This window comes from Marmota flaviventris, chromosome 1 (genome assembly GCF_047511675.1).
Source record: "Marmota flaviventris isolate mMarFla1 chromosome 1, mMarFla1.hap1, whole genome shotgun sequence".
Classification (NCBI taxonomy): domain Eukaryota; kingdom Metazoa; phylum Chordata; class Mammalia; order Rodentia; family Sciuridae; genus Marmota; species Marmota flaviventris.
Window position 1 is genome coordinate 146491365 of NC_092498.1, and position 20614 is coordinate 146511978.

Consider the following 20614-nt stretch of genomic DNA (forward strand, 5'->3'; position numbering starts at 1 on the left):
AAAATGTTCAGCAGATGAAATGCAGAGGATGGCCCAGGAAAAAAAACAAACAGTATTTTTGTGGAACACACAAAAGCAAAACAGAATAACAAATATATGACAATGACAGCGAGGAAGATTAGATTATTTTAGTATCCTAAGTGTAAGCTTCTTGCTGAAGCATGGGCCACAGTAAATGACAAACGCTAATGCGTTTTGTGCAGAATGTCGTGTCCAAAGTGATTATGAGAGAGCTTGAAAAATAACTTATCAGAAGGTGGTGTGCTCAGTTGAATAAAAATACACTGCTAACTCCAGTGTTTTAAAACCCTCAAGCTAAGGGTTGTAAGACATTTCTAGAGATCTTAGGGTCTCCCTATTTTTCTTTTTCAGATCATGCAATACTACCTGCCTGTCCCCAGGCCACCAACCCTGATCTCCAGAGAGGATGGTTCTGTGGTTTGGAGTAAAGGGCTGCATTGTGAACGAGCACTCCAGATGATGCTAATGCACTCTAAAGCGTGAGAGCATTAAGAAGAGGGCTTGCTTAATTCTATTTGCACTTTAGAAAGATGCCTTTGGCTGTCCAGTGTGCAATCAACTGGAAGTGGACACAAACACCTACAGGAATCGCCACTCCACCCCGAGCATGGGGCGCATACCCTAGGGCCGGCGCATGCTAGCGCCTCCTGCTGGCCCTCCCCAACCTCGTCTTGGGCGCGGCCCTGAGCGACAGACTGCGACTGCGCACTCTGAAGCCTGCTGAGGCTTTCCCCGGAGCTCCTGCGACCGCGCCAACCCAGACCGGAAGCGGAAGTGAGGTCGAGTGAGCCCATAGCGCCCCCCATCCTCTCGCTATGGGTTGGGCCTCCTCTAAGAGTCGCCGGAAGCGGAAGTTGTTGAAGGGTGGGAGTTGTTAGGAAAGTGTGTGGTTAGCTTCCCGCTTCTTGGGTTCCAGGCGGGGCTCCCGGAGCCAGTGAAGCGAGACTAGCTGACCGCTCCGGGTCCCGAGCCGTCGCTTGAGGGGCGTGGTATCCCGGTGCTCCGACCCTTCCCCGGGACCCTGGGGAGCCCCTGTGGCGGGAGTGCCGTGTCCCCGCTGCCTTCCCCGGAGTGAGGCTCCGCCCGGCATCCCCGGGTCCCCGCAGATCCCGCCATGGGCAACACCAGCAGCGAGCGCGCCGCGCTGGAGCGGCAGGGTGGGCATAAGACACCCCGGAGGGACAGCTCCGGGGGCACCAAGGATGGGGACAGACCCAAGATCCTGATGGACAGCCCCGAGGACGCCGACCTCTTCCACTCGGAGGAAATCAAGGTGCGGAGCGCCGGGGGAGGTTCCCGCCACGGCCGCGCCGAAGCTCGCCGAGAGGTTGGGAAGGGAGGTTGGAACTTCGCGCGGTGCCCTTAGAGGCCAGAGGCCGGGTCCTAGCAGTCCGGGAACCTGTGTCTAATTACCGATCCGAGAAAGTCAGCCTGCGGGGAGAGGAACTCGCTGCGCTTAACATCATTAAGGAGAAAGCAGCTCTGGGACCGAGTTTCAGGTTCTTAATTAATTCCGAGAGTCAAGCCAGCAGTAATTGAGCACCAGTCCCTGCTTTTCTCTTAGGTATAATTAATTTCACAGCTTGGAGAAATCTTCTCTCACCACGAAGCCGACTGGCGCTTTTATAAAAGTTAGTTTGGGAGTTTATTGTCCATTTCGAAAGTAAACCCGAGCGCACGTGTGAGCTGAAAGGTAGAGTTGACTAGTAGAGCTGGCACTTGTTGCCAGAAGTGTTTAGTTCAGACGCTTTTGATTGACCCTGCCTTTGTTTTTTTTTTTTTTAAGAGAAGGAATAGAAAAGTAATTCCACTCCCAGGGGTCAGTGAAGTGTCGATCTGAAGGAGGCAGCCAGCAGCTACTTAGGCTTCTCCCCCCACCCCCTTATTTAAATATGACTTGTACTTTAAGCAGACCAAAGCAAACATTGTCGCAAGTGGAACTTGAACTTCCTGCTGCAGTCTGCTTTAATCCCCTAAAACTTAACATGACTCTTGACACCTGTTTCAACCACTTTCTGATGGTGTCCATCTGTTTCCAGCTGCTGGGCCCAGTCCAAGGACTCATTTTAATGATTCTGGCAGCTGATATTTAATCTGAAAAGAACCAATTCCTTAAAGGAATAAAGTAGGTTTAGGAAGAATGAGGGTGCCCCCTGCCCAGAATAATCTTTTACTATCCATGTGTATGTTAGTCAGCATTGTCCATGAAGTTAGTTGCCTGGCAACTCATTCTGCCTTTATTCACATTTCTTTTTCTCAGATACTGGATTGGGTAATCACATTATTATCTCACAATCTTAGTAGAGCTTGCTTTTACATAGCCCTACATCCTGTGATTTGACCTTGTTTTCTGAACTTGTTGCATTCCTGAAAAGGTGTGTGCAGTGAACTTTGGAATCATGTTTCTCCAGTGACTTGATATGCCTTCCTCTTGTAGTAATTTTGGCCCCAGAAGGCTGGTTAAGACACCATAAGAACAAAACTGCTTTCTTGAAGAAGCACATGTTGTTGCCATCACAAAACTCCCACAAGAAATGCTTAGCATACAGATGATCTGTGGGGAATGAATTAGAAGCATCCATTCTCTTTTCATCAGAAATTACTGAAATGATGCCCCAGATACCAAAAAAAAAAAAAAAAAAGTTGCGGATTCTTTTAACTACCCCAGTTCACTATTTTGGCTGCAGTCAGTTACTAGATTCCCCTAAAGATCCAGTCTCTTATTCTTTAATCTGTAAAATCTTGTTCAAATTCAAAGATTTCAGACATCTTTTAGTTAAGCTCAAATCAGTATTTGAAATAAAAGTACTAGAAGCCTGCTGGACTCCCTTCAAGGTCTCTCCCAACATGGAACTCCTGCTCTTTTAAAGTCTGTCTTCTTGCTAGGAAAAATGTAAAAGGTCCATAACCAGATAGATTTCGCCCAGACAGGGTGGCTGTCTGTCATTTTGGAATGCTTCTGTTATTCAGTACATACCATATTGGATGTTATTGTGAGGAGTTTGTTTTGTTTATCTGTTTCTCCTCAGGGATTAAATAGCAATGAATGGTGTTTCCTTCCTTGCAATCTGGATGTGCCAGTTTTCAAGTTGACAGTTCTTGAATTTTCCCTAATAAATTTTCACATAATTCAAATCTTGCTTAATAAGAGGGGAAGGTGATATTTATTAAGCTAGCGTAGTCTCATATTCATTGCAGTCTTCTTCTAAGAAGGAAGTTTATTTAGTTTACTCAAGAATCTTTTAGTACACCTCTTTAATAAACAGTAATAATAATAGCTAATTATTTGTAAGCATTCACAATGTGTCAGACACTATGCAGAGCATTTTACATGGACTGTCTCAATCTCCACAACCTTTAGAAATGGTTATTTTATTATCTTCATTTTGGAGGTAAGGAAACAGGTACAACTAGCCAGGGACTGAACCGAGGTGGCAACAGCTGCCTCTTTAGAGTGAATTGACAATATTAGCTTAACTGTCTATTGTAGGGAGCTCACCAGTGGCTTCCTGTCCCTGAGTAACTGCTCTGCTTCTAGGCTCCAGAGAAGGAAGAGTTTCTGGCCTGGCAGCATGATCTGGAAGTGAATGATAAAGCTCCTGCCCAGGCTCGGCCAACGGTGTTTCGATGGACAGGGGGAGGAAAGGAAGTTTACTTATCTGGGTCCTTCAACAATTGGAGTAAACTTCCCCTCACAAGAAGGTAAATTGCCTGGGAAGTGTTTGCATACTTGTCTTAACCCATGGATACTATTGTTTCTAAAGATTTCTGTGGGTGAATAGAAAAAAGGATGTCTTTATACAATGGATTCTGAATGACCAGAGTTTGCTTAATAAAACCGAGGGTCAAATTTTAAACCTAGGAAATCCGGGTTTAAAGCGCACCGTCTCCTCCCCCACCCTGACAAGAAGAAAAGCTGTCTTGGTGGCTCGTATTGCTCTGCCGTGGACATCTCTCAGTTCAGAATCCCAAACAGGAGTGTGCTCCCCGTGCTGGAGCGAGTGCTGGGCCAGAAGGGAATAGGCTCAGGTTGGAGCCCACTGTGGCTGCGCACATAGCCTTGCATGCCTGCACCTCGGTGTTCCAATCTGTATCAGAAATCCTGCATGGACTTCTCAAATCGTCCCTAGTGAGGACTCTTGAAACACTGGGACAGTGGTGTCCTGTGGGCCGGGCCTGGTGGTTGTCGGAGGCTGCCTGTGTTTCCCACCACAACTTCCAAGGAGGGAACCACTCAGCACCGTAGTCACAAGCCAGTTCAAGTCCGGGGAACAAAAGAACCAAAGTAAAGATGTTCCTTGGATTTTTTTTTATTTTATGTTTTTTTAGTTGTTGATGGACCTATATGGGGAGCTGAGAATCGAAGGCAAGCGCTCTCCCACTGAGCCATGACCCCAACCCCCCTGAATCTTTTTTTTAGTACAAGTTTCTTGAGACAACCTTTGTGCCTACTGCTAAATTGATCCCTCCTCCCAGCCAAGGCAGACTGACAAAGGGTCAACCTAGATGACTCGTGTCAATGTCTTCCTTGGCATCTGGGGTTGCCAGGTGGTGTTTTGCACACAAACTTGAGAAGCGCAGTGCCTCCCCTTTAATGTCAGGATTGTGGGTTCCTAGTAGTCAAACAAAGTGATTTTCAGGAAAGTCTCCTGCCCTGCTCCTTATATAGCTTTTCTAAATTGAGATCATTTCACTGAATTGTCTAAATTGGATAAAAATGGTTGCTCTCCGGCAGCTGGACTCTTGGTTTTACAGGGAAACAATTTTGTTTTTTGTTTGGTGGCTGTTTGAGCTCAGAGGGTAGCAGCAGCCCACTCAGCTGAAGTGCTCTGCTTCCTTTCTCTTTGCAGCCACAATAACTTTGTAGCCATCCTGGATCTGCCCGAAGGAGAGCATCAGTACAAGTTCTTTGTGGATGGTCAGTGGACACACGACCCTTCTGAGGTATTTTTCCTCCTGACCCTGGTCCTCTGGGTGACTGCACAATCCACAAAAGTCACCTTCCCTTGTGGCTTGTTGCCAGATCCTTTGGTTCTGCTGGTAAAAGTCTCTGTGTGTGGCTGAGTGAGATAGCACCAATTGTCAGAGCATTGATATTCTTGACCAAGATGAGCAGACTGACTGGCCAGGAGCTGAGACCTTCCAGCCAGGAATCCCAAGTCCTCTAAATAATAACTCCAGACCTTCTACGTTATGATTTCTGCCTGTCTGTCTCTTCCCAGCCAATAGTAACCAGCCAGCTTGGCACAGTTAACAACATCATTCAAGTGAAGAAAACTGACTTTGAAGTATTTGATGCTTTAATGGTGGATTCCCAAAAGTGCTCCGATGTGTCTGGTATGAACACAGTTATTTTATACCACATGTGTGCAGGCGGGGGCTATGCAGCCTAGAAATATTCTGCTTTATCTTGCCTCTCACTCTCGAGCTACAGTTGCCTAATCAGGTGGACGAGTAGCGCTCCCTGAAGGGGCTGCACATAGTGCTTACCTCTGTCAAGCTGAGTTGTTGATGTTTAGCCCCATGGGAACTCTGTCATTGTCCCTGTCTTCACTGGGTCCACATGGCCATAGCAAACAGATGGTGGAAACGGCACCAGAGCTTGATGTCATACGAGGGGCAGGGCCAGAGAGGCCCTGGAGGGACACCGTGGTCAGTGGTGAGCTGTGGGTCAGGGTGAGCCGGGACTGGGGAGGCCTGCCAGTTCACTTCCCACTCGTGGTGCCTGGAGAATTTCAGGCTGACAGGTGATAAACGGACACCTCAGTGACCTTGGCCATGACTTGTGTGATACATTAGCACCTTGTCAGACTCCCCGATAAGGTGAGAAAACGGCTCTGTACAGGAAACAGGCTACATGGCACAACTGTCCTTTCTGGGGACCTTCTCATTACAGTTCCAGTAAAACTCTTCTGTCTTCCAATTACAGAGGTTTCAATAAATTGCTTTCCATCCAAACCCGGCAGGAAGACACTACCTGGAACGTACTACATACAATTCAGGGAAAACGATGTGTTACAATCTCGAGTGTCAGTGCCAATTGCACTTCCCTATCCTGCTGTCCGGGGCTTAAGCAATTTTTGAGCCCTGTGGGCAGCAGTGAAGAGATTCTCCAGGAGCGACTGACAGTCTAAGGAAAGGGCAGCTGTTCAGTGTGCAGAACGTTTTTCATCACTCCCTGACTGGACTTGCCATCAGGATCTCCGCGTTCTTGGTTCAGAGATCACAGTGATAAATTGATCGTGGTGGGCTTGCTGTGGTTGAGCAGAACTTAGAAATCCCAAAGTAGTGCTCTTTTATTTGTAAACCTGAACTGATCTTTTAGCAACACTGTGTGTTCCTTCTTCAGATGGGTAACGTTGGAGCATGGAGGAAGTACCCAGGTATCCAGCCCGTTGATACATGTAATGTTAGGTTGTCTACCTAAGCTTTTAGTCAAGGTTGTGCAGTCTAGATGAGCTGGGGAAGAAAACTGACCCCTCTCTGTTGATAAAATAACTTCAGCACTCTAGACATCTCATCTTTAGACACTTTCTTAAAATAGGTATTTATTCCTTCTGCCTCAGTTTTCTGCACTTAATGCTCTTTTCAATTTCCTGCTGTGATATGGTTGGATCATGTGAAGGGAGCCCGTCCCTAAGAAAGGACGTTGAGGGAATTGGCAGAACCAGGCCATATCATTATTTATTCTGGACTAGCCATGGATCAGGTGACCAGAGCCCATCCCCCCCATTCGCTGGCTAACAGCTCAATACCCTCAGCTGGACAAACATCGCTAAACAAGCTGCTTCTGACATGACACAGTGCACTTCCAGAAGTTTCTTAATCTGTCTGAATCATGATACTCGGGCAAGAATTTGGGAAAACCCTAGTGTGATAGAGTCTAAGGGCCTTTAGAACAGGTTTGTTGTTTTTTGGGTTTTGTTTTTTCAGTTTTCAGACGTGCTGGTGCCTTGCATAACCTGTTTCATTCTGGCTGGGCTGGTGATGTTCGTGAGCTTAGCCACTTAATCCTCACTTGAAGCCCTGAGCTGCTTTGTGGCATTTGCTAGCCCAGCCTGAGGTGAGAAGGAAGCCTTATTCTGCTGATTTGTGAGGTTCAGTGATTGAGAACGGCTCCTTGTTGCTTCTGACCCAGGCTCTGTCTTTGCCACAACCTCTCTCTTCTGCCAGGGCGTCTGAGTTCACTGCTGATTTCCTTTCCAATCACCCAGATTCCAAAAGGATTTTCTCATCTCCTGTGCTCTCCACCTTTGGAGGCTGTGTGTCTTTAAGAGAATATAAATTTGTACCAGGGGAACCAAAGACAAGGAAAGCTAGATGACAACTCCATAAATAAAATGAGACCGCTGCTAGAAATTCTGATTTTCCAATGTCCTGTCACCATCTCCCAACAGAACTGTCCAGTTCCCCGCCAGGACCCTACCATCAGGAGCCCTATGTCTCCAAACCAGAAGAACGTTTCAAAGCGCCACCTATCCTCCCTCCACATCTGCTTCAGGTCATCCTGAACAAGGACACGGGGATTTCTGTGAGTACCTGGGCATCTGCCCAGACCATTCTTCATGGTCATGTTCCTCTTCTCCCCCAATCCACTCCTCAAGGACAAGCACCTGCAAGCCGGCTCAGTGTCACCCACTGATGTGAACTGCCACGTTCCTCCTTGGACATGGGGATGGGCTACTTGCAAGAGGTTCCACAGTGTGGATGTCGCATCCCTGTCTCACAAAGTCTTTCTGAACTTTTCTTGACTTTTACTTCTGCCTTAGCTTAGGCCCCATTCCATTTAAATTTTAGGGGAAAATACTTAACCACCTCTTCTTAGCAATGTATACATTGGCACTCTCCCAAATTTTAGAATCTAGTTCTAATCATTAAATTGCTTTTAGAAACATGAGTGCTCCTTGATTAAAAAAATTGAGGTAGCTGGCCAACACATTTCGTCTGGGAAATTGGTATTCTATGCAAAAGAGAGATCTGTGTCCAGGATCCAGAAGATCAGTCAGTTATTCCCTGATGGCTCATTTTCCATTCTGTTTAACCTTGACTGTTTGATCCACCTAGCCCTGGAATTATGGCTTGGTCCAAGCCACTGTTCAAGAGGCACATGTTTGTAAGGTGCTGTCTTAAGTCTTTTATCTGCTGCTACAACAGAATATCTGAGTCATTTATAAAGAACAGATTTGGTTTACGAGTCTGTAGGCTGGGCATTCCTGAGCGTGGCGCCAGCATCTGGCAAAGACCTCCATGTGCATCATTCCATCCTGGGGCTAAAGGTAGAAATGCAAGAGGGCGCTGAACTTGCTTTTATAACAGTCCAATCTTGAGATAAGGAATCCACTCCCATGATAATGACGTTAATCCATGCTCCATCCCGGACACCTGGTCACTGCTTCCTAGGCCCCACCTGTTCCCTTGGGGATGAAGTTGCCAGTCCTTGAACTCTGGGGGACTCATTCAGACCATAGCAGAGGCTAAGATAACGGTACCACTCAAGAGTCCACCCTGAACTAGAAGACACAGGGGCTGAGATGAGCTACATATGTAAATTGGGCAGGAGTCCCCAGCAGTAGTCACTCCTGGGCTGCCAGGGCCGACTCTTGGTGTCTGTTAGCCCATCCCAACAAGACTCACCTTTCTTAGGGCACCAGGCTCGCCTCTGTGCCAAGAGTGCCCCGAGCACATGGATGACAGCTGGATTGGCAGTTCCAAGGGGCCAGTGCCAAGAACCCGCATGTCTCAGAACCCAGTGGGCGACCATGTTTCAGGGCTAAGTTGGCAACATCAACACAATGGGTGAAGAGCCACAAGGTCATTTAGCCTTTCTCTTAAATGCATCCAAGAGAGCTGGCTTCCCTCAACTCTAGTTTTACAAAGTTTGTAGGTTAGAAGACACTCTGCTCTCCTAGGCTGGCAAGGTGTTGGTTTGTTTGTTTTCCTCCTTGAAAAGGGAAACATGACTAGCCAGCTTCCCTGGTAGAGGCTGCTTCTGGAAGTAGACTAGCCCGGGGCTTGGGAAATGGAACAGCTTCAGGACCCCTCTGTCCAAGGCAGTAGAGTGTTAACAGCAGACTTTGGTTCTAGTTATAATACCGAATGGTTAATGTTGAGTGTGCCCTGGACTAGTCTGTCTTCACTCATTCCTGTGTTCTATCCTAAGCCTCACAGCAACCTGGGAAGGGTTGAGGAGATTGAGGCACAGAGAAGTTAAGGAACTTCCCAGGGACCGCATTCAGGCTCTTCTGTCTCAGAGATTAGAAGACACAAAACATTGTAACTAACTGCAGTGTCTTGCTGCACAGTAGCTCTTCCAGCAACTGAAATGTAGTGTCCTTTGACTCCATGTCCCCACACCACCCCCAGCCTGTGGTGTTTTAGATTTTAAGGTCATGTGGTGCTGCCTTTCTGTGCTGGGCTTATTTCCCTTAACATGACTTCCTCCAGGTTTATCATGGTGTCAATGGCGGTATTGCAGCCTGTTGAAGGCTGACTGGGATTCCCTTGCGTACATAGGCCACAGTTTTTAACTCCATCCATCCATTTGACATCTAGGCTGTGGTGGGTAGGTTGTGATGAACATGGGAGTGCAGGTGTCTCTGATGGACAGATTTCATCTCCTTTTCACAGATACCCAGGATTGGGATTACACGATTATATGGTAGTTTTTTTTGAGGAATTTCCATAATAGTATAAAAAATAGTCCCAGAGGCCATACTAACTGACATACCTATCAACATTGCAAAAGAGAATAGATTTTAAGCGTTTTAACTACAAAAGTTTTCCAGGGTCACGTAGTAAGTGGCAGAGCCGACATCCAGGTGAGGCAGGTGGTAACAGCAGACTTTGGTTCTAGTTATATTCCTTTCTCTCAACACCTGCCCTGCGCAGCCCCCGCAGGGCTGAGTCCTGTTGCACAGAACTCATCAACCAGCCTCTGCAGTGCTAAGCCTGAGGTGAGATCAAGTGCAGTGCTTGATATCTCCTAATTGATGGTGACAGAATAGGAATCAGGAACTGGTTTTCCCAATAGACTGTCCTCACCTTCCTTTTTGAGAAAACCAGCCTTGTGGAATTGCAGTCTGTTCTGTTCCCAAGGAGATCTTCCCACACCTGAATCCTGAGAGAAAAAATGATTAGTGCAGACCTCCTAGACCAGAAGCCTTCGGGACAACCAGGCATGGTTTTGAAGGTGGCTTCAGCCTCTTCTTTGGGGAGGACCTCAGCAGTCCTATGCACAGGGTAGAACCAGAGTTTGGTTCCTTACATCAATCTGGGGCCATGAGCATGGCCCTTCCCCTACAACGGGGACCTAAAACCAGGGGCCTGCCAGTGCAGCACCCCCACAGACTGGTTGCCTGTGCCTTTATGTGTCATGTGAACTAGCATTTGTAAAAGTCGGGAATGAACAGTGGGGAAAATAAATGCATTTCTGGCTCCTCTTAAAAATAGAATTTGTGGCAACATTAATTGCCTGTTCTCAGTAAGCTTTTACAGGGTAATAGTGTCTCCTGCAATTACCCATTTAATTCTTCAGGCTCATTTTCTGAGTCTTAGAGACATAAGTCAGAGCTCTGCTAGAGAGGGTTAGGATGGAGCAGCACGTCTGCGCCGTCTTCCATTTCCTGCAGCGGGCAGCTCCCTTCCTCCTGCCCGCCTCTGTAAGACGCACAGCTGTGGCCCACTCTTGAGAGGCTGTGCTGAAAGCCTGACCAGAGGCACACACCAGTATTCAGCTGGCATGAGGGCTCCCTTGAGGTCAGAGGGTGCTGCCTTCTTGCCTCACCTGTCATCTTAGACAGGCCCTTCTGCTGCCCACTTAGGAAGAGAGGTGGGTATGAGAGCGTGCCTCCCTACCTGGGAAATAAAGGGAATTTATAAATGCTCACATCCGCCTTTGTTCCCTCACAGTGTGATCCAGCTTTGCTCCCCGAGCCCAATCACGTCATGTTGAACCACCTTTACGCACTTTCTATCAAGGTAATGACCCCCGTCTTTCACTATCGGAGCAGTTTCTCAGCATGTGCTCTGAGGACCCCAGGCACTGGGAGTGCCTGGGGTGCTGGTTTAAGGGCAGCATCCAGGGCTGGGCGAGCTGTCTGGCTCAGTTTCTGAGGTGGGCCCAGGAGTACGTATCTCTCTTCAGCCCTGTGATGAGGGTTGTGCACGCTGAAGTCTGATCCCCTGACCTGGTCCTGCCTTCAGTCAGTTCCTCCCTCTTCCTCAGGACGGAGTGATGGTGCTCAGTGCAACCCACCGGTACAAAAAGAAGTACGTCACCACCTTGTTATACAAGCCCATATGAAGAGCTGCGGCCAACGGTGGACCGAGGGACAATGGTACCATCAGGTTCCCTGCATGCATGCTTTCCACTAGAGGCATGGACTGTCAGTTTCTCATTTCACACTCTTTTTAAGACATTTCACACCTGCCCTAGTCCTACTTGAAGGTTCATCCATCCAGGCACAGCAGCTCCAAAAGAGCCTGGGCCTGTAATAGTCCTCTTAGCACCTCAGCTGCGAGCCTCAGGGGGCTCAAGGCCAAGAAAGGCAAAATGGAAGGCGAAGGAGCCACAACCCCTGCACCACAGCGCGTGAGGATGGTGCGGTTGGAACACACCTCCCTCAACTGGTGTGGACACTCCTTAAGCCAAAAGTGAGTGCTGGCCACCTTGCTAGTAAAACTCTGGGAAGTAGGGAACAAGGCCACACAAAATTCCTATCATCTGGGCATCTTTAAGGCCATCTGCCTGTCCTTCCAAATTGAAGCAATAGATTGCCCTCCTTTCTCTGCCTTAGGGAGGTGTCATTTCTAGTGAAATTAAAATCCGTCTGGTTTCCAGGTAAAGTCTTTAGTAGTTTCCTATACTGTGCGCTAAGTCCTTTTTTATTATCCAGAGGTGGCTAGCTGTACAAGCTAATAGCAATAAGTCACCATGACTAGAACATAGATCATGTGACTGCTCAGCAATAATCTGTTCCCCGAACAGACTTAAACATACTGCCAGATTTCTCCATTCACCTGGATGACCCTAAGGACTGACGACCATTAGCTGGAAGGTTGTCCAGCTTTTTATCCCAATTGTAATGACAACTTTGCAGAAGACCCTGAGCCCTCCTTTCAGCCACCTCTCTTGGGACTCGTGTCCCTAGTTAGAGAAGAAGGCTTCAGCTGTTGTTGTTGCTAGTAAAAGGGATTTAGAACCTGACAGCAGCCCTCTGAATTCATGCCAGGATGACACTCTTTAGACCAAAGTGGACATCTTTATACTTGGCTCAGTTTCCAGGGAGATGCCACACATGTGCCCATTGGTGCAGGTTCCTGTCACCCAATCAGCAAAAGTTAACATTGTCTCTTTTGTTCTTGCTGGGAGAGGGAGGGATGAGCTTGCTGGTGTACAGTATTTATTTGGTAAACCTGAGTACAGGTACCCTTTTTTGTTACTGTTTTCAAAACACTGAATTGCTGTCACCTTGACACACAAGTTTCAATAAAGCTTTGTAAAAATAATTGGACATAAAATTGGAGGAAGCCCTGGTTCTTATTCAGTTGTTTAGAGACTAGAACTTTCCCAGGTTTGTTCAAGACCACCCTTGTGGCACTCTGGAGTGTGGGGCAGAACTGTTCCAGCTCCCTTGGGGCTGAGGGACATGACCTTGATCCACCCACTTAAGCAGAGTTTGGAGATATGTTCAGAGGCCTCTGAGACTGACTCCCTTTGCCACTCAGACCCAAGCAGAAGCAGGTGGGCAGATCCCAGGCAGAGGTTTCGCTTTCTTGTGTTCATAAACAAGCCCTGCAGGGACGCCTGGAATCGTGATTCTGGCTTGTGAGACACCAGGACATTTTTGAGTGAGCTGTTCTATTACCTGAAAGGGGCTCAGGCTCTCCTCCCAAGAGCATGAAAGGTTGTGGGTGATTTTTAAGCCTTTTCTTCACACATCAGGAAATATTTTAAATAAATGGCAGAAAAAGGAGGCTCTGACTCATCTGGCCCATGGAGCCTGGAAAGCACCCCCAGCTGGGTACCTGTCTTGCCCTGAAAGCTGGTGACATGGGAATCCTTGATTTCAGAAACTAGGGTTTCATCAAGTAGACCTAGATGAATAGAAAACAGTTATCTCCAAATTGGATAAAACATTTTTAAACTATTGAAAATATCTAAACTTAAAAGTATGAAAGAGGTAGTCAAACACCAGAAATGAAGAAGCCCTGCCGGAGAGCCCGAGGAGAGCCGGTGCCCTGGTAGAAGCTGGGAGGGCCCAGTTAGGCCAGGACCTCGCTCTGAGCTCCAGGCTGGGATTGGACCCCTACACCCGGGCCCCCTGCAGGAGTCAGCCCAGCCTAGCCCAGCCCCCCTGCCTGTGACGGATGGGAGACTCCAACTGCAACCAGAGTCAGGGCTCAAGGAGCCATCAGCCCTGGGTGGCAGGTGGAAAGTGAGAAGAGAAGCCAGTATACAAATGAGCTCTCCCCAGGGCCGTGCTGGAAAACCCGAGCTGAAAATCAGTTAGGAACTAGTGCAGAGCCAGTGACCCTGTAACTCCCGGCTCTTGGTCCACAGGGGACCCCAGGGGAGATGACTGCTTAGGGCAGGCCCACCTGCAACTCATGAAGACAGGGGTGTCTGGGAGCTTCTCCAGCATTCTGTGTGTACATTTTAAAAGATGTCATTTTCTTGAAAAAGCATAAAACAGTTCATTATGATCCAGAACACTGCCCGCAGAGCCAAGTGAAAGACGAGACAGAAGAGGCTGGAGATCGTGGAAGAGGAAAAGCAGATCCTGCTCTGCACAGCACATAGGGCCGAAGCCACATGTCCAGCTGTGTATCCTGTAATCCAGGACATGCTCCCTCAGCACTCATCCTGTTTACACAGTTAAAGCCTAACTCACATTGCTTTTCAATGATGATACAATTTTCCTCTGGAAATGTATATATAAATGAATTTATAGTCAAAGGTAAGGCCTGAAAAGCTTTAAAATATAGCAGTATTTCAGGGTAAATTGTTATTCCCCTAGTATCCTCAGGGGGTTGGTTCCAAGGCCCACCTCAGACACCAAAATCTCTGGATGCTCAGATCTCTTCTAGTGTAGTATTTGCATACGAGCTGCACACAGCCCCCACATTGTCTCTAGATTACTTGTAATACCTAGTGCAGTGGAAATAATCCAGCTGTATTGTTCAGGGAGTGACAACAAAAAAGGACAGTACAGTTTTCTTCAGCTTGGTTTTCATTGTGGTCAGTTGAACCTATAGAAGCAGAAGCCTTGGGAGGGTCCACTGTAGAACCACATATTGAAAACTGAGCCAGAGAGGACAGGACCCAGGCAAGGCTGTGTCCTTCCCTCTGGCTCCAGTTTACGAGTGTTAGCCGTCTCCCTACCATTCTCTCCAAGTGTGGACACTGGACAGAGATCAGGGATGTTGATCTAGTCGGTTTGCTGACTAGCTGTGTCTTTGGGCCAAATTACATGCCCTCTCTGATCTGGATTTCATTCCCTGAAGAATAAGGAGTGTTGTACCAGCACCTGATGAGGCCTAGAGCTCCCTTCATTTCACCTGGGAGCCACGAAGCCTTGGCAACAAAGCTGGGATGTGGGCACAAACAGGAAGTCAAGGCACTGGGCAGGAAAACTAGCTTAATTAGGAAGTCTCCACAGCTCCAAAGCTCCAGAACATCACAGTGATACCTCCTTGGCTCAGATCAGAGACAGACTATTTTAGGGAAAAACAAAAATTTGTGTTACTTGCCATTGGCATTCCACACATTCCTTCCTGCTGGAGAGAACAGCAACACAGTGCCATCTTGGGAGCAGACAGCAGCCCTCACCAGACAACTATACCTGCCAGCACCTTGATCTTGAACTTCCTAGCCTCCGGAACTGTGGGAAAATAAATTTGTTTATACATTCCCCAGTCTCAGGTATTTCGTAACAGCCATACTGAACAGACTGACATCCACCATGTATACAAATGGTTTGAATGAGTTCATGAGGACCCTAGCCTGTGGCTCACTCAGATCATCCAGCTTCTGAGGAGTTCCTCCCTCTATTAACTAAGTGAATTGGTGGGAAACAGAAACTTGAGCCCTCTGCCTGGAACAACTATTATTGTCCTTAGAAGAAAACATGGAGGTTATGGACATGTAAACATTTCTTCTAAAACCCAAGTCATTCCAACTAATTATAAAATATCCACAGGGTCCTCCCAAGAGTTGTCACCGATGTGAACCTTGGAGGGGATCCTCAAAGCTGGAACTGCAGTCAAGAGCCTTATGTTTTGGGTCCAGTCATTGTCTCGGGGACAAATGCTGGGCTCTGCCCTCAGGGTTGGCTCCCTTGACTATGCTGTCTTTTTCTTGCTCCTCATACAACTGAAGGGCCTTTTTCAGATGAGGCAGCCCTGGGTGTCCCCACTGCCCCCAGAGGAATCTTCCATCTGCAAACTCAACAGCCAGCAAGAGCGCAGCAGCCAGCCCCAGTTCTGTGCACTTTGGCTCCACTTCATCCATCCTGTTTGGTGGCTCTCTAAAGCAGCCTGAGTCATTAAAGTAGCAAAGTCATTTTCAAAGTCCTTTCCTCAAACAACCCCTTGAGGCCAAACAGAATTCCATTAATCATTGACTGGACGGGGAAGAATGGTCACCGCTCACTCTATTTCCATTAGCCCCATCCTCCCAGGCTTCAGGAAAATCAAGTTTCAACATTTGATTAAGCAAATGACAAAACACATTTTTCCTGTAAACACTGAGTGCCTAGAGCCATAATCCCTTGCTCTGGCCATTAGCTGCAAATATTTAAACTGCTAAAAAAGAAATGTGACTAAACCAACCAGGACAGACAAGGTTTCCCAACCTTGGCACCTCTGACACTTGGGGCCAAATCTTTCTTTGTGGTTGGAGGGTGAGGGCTGCCCGGTGCTTGGAATGATGTTTAGCAGCAGCCCTGACCTCTGCCCATTGGGCACTAGTAGTGCCCCACCCACTTATTGTAACAACCAAAACTGTCTTCAGACATTGTCAAGTGGTCTCTGGGGAAAGGAAGCACAATTGTCCCTGGCTGAGAACCACAGGAACAAGCCAGTTCAACTGTCACCTTAGGAATGAAAGCTTGGCTGGCCCCACCCCTGTGGACCCACCCTTAAGTCTGCATCCATGTGTTTCTAAAGCCAATCACATTACAGAGGCCCACTTCTGAAGACAGACCAGCTCTTGGGTCCCATTAAACAAATCACCTCTCTTTGGCCTAAGTGTCCAAAAGCTTTCCGGTTATGAAATTTCCTGTGTATTTGACGTAATCTTTACACATCAAATCATCCAACTTCAGAGGAATCCATCCCTAACACTTCTCTTGACCAGCAAATTAGTGGGGAAACAGAAACTTGAGCCCTGGAACAACTATAGTGGTCTTCAGGAGGAAACAAAGAAGTTAAGGACATGCACACATGTCGTCTAAAAGCCAAGTCATTCCAACTATGGTAAAAATCTACAGCATGGATTAAAGTCATAAGCATGAAAATTAAGTTGTAAGCACAGAAAACACGACATCTGATTTTGTGCATAAGAAACAGGAATGGCAGCAGGGAGGGCTGGGCCTCATTTTCTGGTTGTTTCTTTGAGGTTGTTCCTTAGAGTCACAGAACCTATCTTGGTGCATTTCTTTTGGAACCAAAACATGTTTACTTAGCTTTTAAAAAGTCCGTGTCTGCCAAGAATTCTCAGAACAATAACTGAAATGGTTGGTTAGCATTTAACGTTAGAAGGAAATAAAGCTTCTAACATTTCATTTCTTCATCCTGTGAATTATTTTCATTCTTATAATTATGATCTTGTGGCCAATTTTTATGCCCAACAGTAAAAACAGAAAAGAGGAACAATATTGCCGATATGGCATTACAAGCCATCAGACATAACCCTGCATGTCAAATTTTGATTATGGTAAGATTGCCTGATTAGAAAATAATAAGATCAAAGACTAAAAACAACAGGAACCATGAAAATATATATACCACCATTGCCAAAACCAATGTTTTTCTATATCCAGCTAGTTATATAACAAAGTAGCAGAGGAAATTCACCTTGCAGACTAAAAATGGATTTAGTTAAAAACAGAAGTATTTACATTTTTAGTTACCTTGATCTGAACTGCTTCCTCCAAAGACATGTACATTATTAAATTCCTGGTGACCTCATAATGGATGAGAGAAATCAAGTTGACCTGCTTTCCTGTTTGGCTGTGTTATGAGTAATCCATTCTTGAGAAATCCTTTTAAAATGGCCTACTAGACTGCTTACAGAGTTTTCCGGTTCTGCAGTTCTTCAAAATGATCTTAATAACCCATTCCTGGTTCCCTGGAAGTACTGACCAAACTTCACGATGGTGTGCTTTGGAAGAGAAGCCCCTGAGCTCTTGATTCCAGGAAAGCAGGATATGCTCATCACCATGTGCCCCCTGCCACCCAGAAACCTCCCACAGAGCCAGGAAGGCCCCAGGTCATAAAGTAAGCCAATGCAGACACTGGCGATGTTTTTTTTGTTGTTGTTTGTTTGTTTTTGGGTTTTTTTTATGGTTTCTGTCAAGAAAAGATGAGGTCATTGCACCAAAGCAAACATTTTTAGATCATTGCTTTATTTCACTATTGTTCAACAACAAAGTTCATCTCTCTCAAGGTGGATCTTGGATTGTTCCTTATGTTCTCATCCTTATTCTGAATAAAAAAGGTAATGAAGAAAAAGCCTGTACTTTTGGAGACCTAGAATCTTATTTATACTAATAAGCTTTTGACTGCAATTTCATGTTTCGATATTTCCTGCTGGCGTCTTGGTGGACACATGGAGCGCCCAACCCTCTGATGAAGATGGCTGTCCGTAACTACCACCGTTGAAACCAAAAGTAAGTGTTGAAAAATGCACCTTTTACAATAAAAAAGTAGAAACCAATTCAATTTCCTTTTTTTTTACGAATATAAAGTTTCTTGTAAATATGTACAGTCTTTTGAGCTAGTTCTATATAGCAGGAAGCATTTCACAAATGAGACACACAATATACATTTTTCAGGGCTTGTGATGCCCTTTTTCTCATGGAGATCCTAAATGAAATGCCAAGACTGAAAGACCAATTATCAGTGACCTTTCCAAATACTTGTGGACCAAGAGACAAAAACTTCAGCAAACATTCAGTCAGATCTGCCCTAGGGGAGGGGGAAGAGAATATGATCCCAAGCAACACATAAAACACAGCAGCAGGACACTTGCCAATGGGCTACAACACGGAGGTTCATGGGTGGTTCAAACAAGAAAGCACTTAGGTTAAGAGACGAGCAGGAAGGAGCTGGTATTTGGGCCAGGTTGCAATCTGGAAAGTGACTTGAACTGTGGACACATGGGTTGAAAACACGGTCACGTTCACCTGCTGCGGTGGAAACAGGTCTACCTTCAGCCCACCTAGGATGTGCCTTGGTTTTGAGGCATGCCTAAGAATCATGGAGAATCCAAAGCAGGAGAGGCCTTGTGGGAGATTAAAGGCAGAAATAAGGCCGCTAGTTAGCTTGCCAACTGCAAAGCCTCTAGGTTGGTTCTATACCAGTTGCCAGGAACTCGGCCCTCTGAAAGAAGGCAGAGAGAAATAGGGGGCGCCGCACTGCACCTAGGGAGGACCAGCCAACCCAAGGGGGCTGGAAGAGTTGAGCTGCGGCTTCTCTCTAACATCCTGGTATTATGTCTAGCCCTAGGCAAAGGCTCATTTGAGAAGTCACAGTTTCAGGGTAGAACCGTGCTGGATTTTGTGTGAACACAGTCATCCGTGAGGAAGTCGGCAGGGGAGCATGAGGGTCAGAGGGGAAACCGGGTGGGGGGCGGTTTGCTGAAGTCCTTCTCTGGTCGTAAGGCTTGAGCGTTTTGTTTGTTTGTTCAGTGCTACAGACTGCAGCTTGTTGTGGCCAGTTGTTGGCAAGTCGGCAGAGGGTCTCGATTCGGCGGGAGCTATGGGATGGCATCAACACATTGGCAGCGCAACCCAAAGGGGTCAGCCAGGTCAGGGGGCAGCACATGCAGTGAACCGCCATGCAGAGCTCCTGGACGGGTCTCCTCCCCATCCCAGAGTGGGGAGCAACACGCCATCAAGGACAGTCCCCTCCCAACCCAAGACCCCAACCCCAAGACCCATTAATGCTGGGCTCAGAGCAAGTCTATTGCATGCTTTCCTGGCCAAAGCTACATGGTAAGCGGGGACAGCAGGCTGGGGATGACACTGGGGGTCGAGGAAGGAAAGCTCGGTGAGGTCCCTTGGCCCCAGGTCACTGCCTCCAAGCTGAGGCCCGATGACCTCCGTACATTCTCAGCTGGTGGGAGGGGAAGTCGTCAAGGCCATAAAAGGCAATGAGAACAGTAAACATTTGGCTACGATGTCACCCTACATAAAGCAGGGCCATCTATGAAAATGGACTGGAACGAGAATGAAGCGACAGGAACTTGGGAGATTAGCAGAACAACGGGGACTCTTCTACACTACGTTTCAGTGGCAGAGACCTGATGGTGTGATCTAGCTAAAAATGACTACAACAGGAAATACACTGCTATTCAAATCTATTAAGAATTCTGTTGTCTTTGAAAAAAAAAAAAAGAAGAAGAAGAAACAAAGGAGAAAACCAAAAAGAAAAACCAACCAACCCCAGGATCTTAAAGTAGCTAATTAGGATTCTAACCACAGTTAGTGTTCCGGTTGGTTTCCTCTGATGAACTGGTACAGGCTAGAGCTAGGTACAAAAGTTTATGAATGCTTGAAAGAGTAACAAAGTGCAAAGAGGGTGACTGCAGGAAGGTGCCTGGAAGAGGCCCCAAGCAATGACAGCTCTCAAGAGCCCCGGCCACCTGCACCTCTGGAGACAGGGGTGTCCGAGCCGAGGCAGGGCTGTGCCCAGCTGTGCCGTGGGTGGCTGAGCAGATGGGTGCTGGGGTCCCCTGCAGTGGAGTTCCATAGTGTGTTTGGTGTTTTCCTGCAGACTTGAGATGAGGAGTTGTTTTTTGTTTTTTTTGTTTTTGTTTTTTTTTTCTGGCTGAGATTTATACTGAGGACTGGTCCCAGACCTACGAGCAAAGTAAAAATGAGAAGGGCGTTAGTCATGCGCAGCCAGGACCTGCTGGGCTCACTCTGCACCATTCTAAACAGGCATTTGGAGTGCCTGGTCTGTCCCTCTGGTGGCCAGCAGTGAGGGTAGTGCAGGGCAGCACCCACACACAGAGCCAGCCTTTCAACTCGGGTGGCGAGGGGGTGACAGTCACCTAGACATTTGCAGAGCTGTGAAATTCTCCTGAGGGGCACATGTGCACTGACACACACACAGCCAAGTTTACTGACAAGTGAGAAGCAATCTGAAAAAATGGTTTTTCCTCCTTTGTCTGCAGAGGTGCCAACAGTGAACTGCAGATGGCACTAGGAGGAGAACATTATACAGAAAGGGGACAAAAAGGTTGCTCAGCCGTGCAGAGCAGGCTCCTGGAACAGGCTGTCCTGCAGAGAGGCAGCAAGCACAGGCCTGTCCTGCTTGTGGGAACCCCAGTCTTCCTCCTGTAGATAATACATGCACATGATTTAAA

The 20614-nt window shown here is 47.1% G+C and overlaps 2 protein-coding genes across 2 annotated transcripts in view; one reads left to right on the plus strand and one right to left on the minus strand.

Annotated features, from left to right (window-relative positions):
* The first annotated feature begins 869 nt into the window (after nucleotides 1-869).
* Nucleotides 870-12540, plus strand: Prkab1 (protein kinase AMP-activated non-catalytic subunit beta 1). Its single transcript, XM_027923244.2, has 7 exons — nucleotides 870-1294; nucleotides 3560-3723; nucleotides 4872-4965; nucleotides 5244-5358; nucleotides 7419-7552; nucleotides 10930-10998; nucleotides 11246-12540. The coding sequence occupies exons 1-7, from the start codon at nucleotides 1136-1138 to the stop codon at nucleotides 11321-11323; spliced, it is 813 nt and encodes a 270-aa protein (XP_027779045.1). The 5' UTR covers nucleotides 870-1135; the 3' UTR covers nucleotides 11324-12540.
* Nucleotides 12541-17627: 5087 nt separating this feature from the next.
* The window catches only part of Cit (citron rho-interacting serine/threonine kinase), a 157950-nt gene continuing 154963 nt past the window's right edge, over nucleotides 17628-20614 (minus strand). The window contains exon 49 of the mRNA XM_027923229.2: nucleotides 17628-20104. Within this exon, the coding sequence (XP_027779030.2) occupies nucleotides 20081-20104 (24 nt within the window). The 3' untranslated portion in view covers nucleotides 17628-20080. The remainder of the gene's footprint in view (nucleotides 20105-20614) is intronic.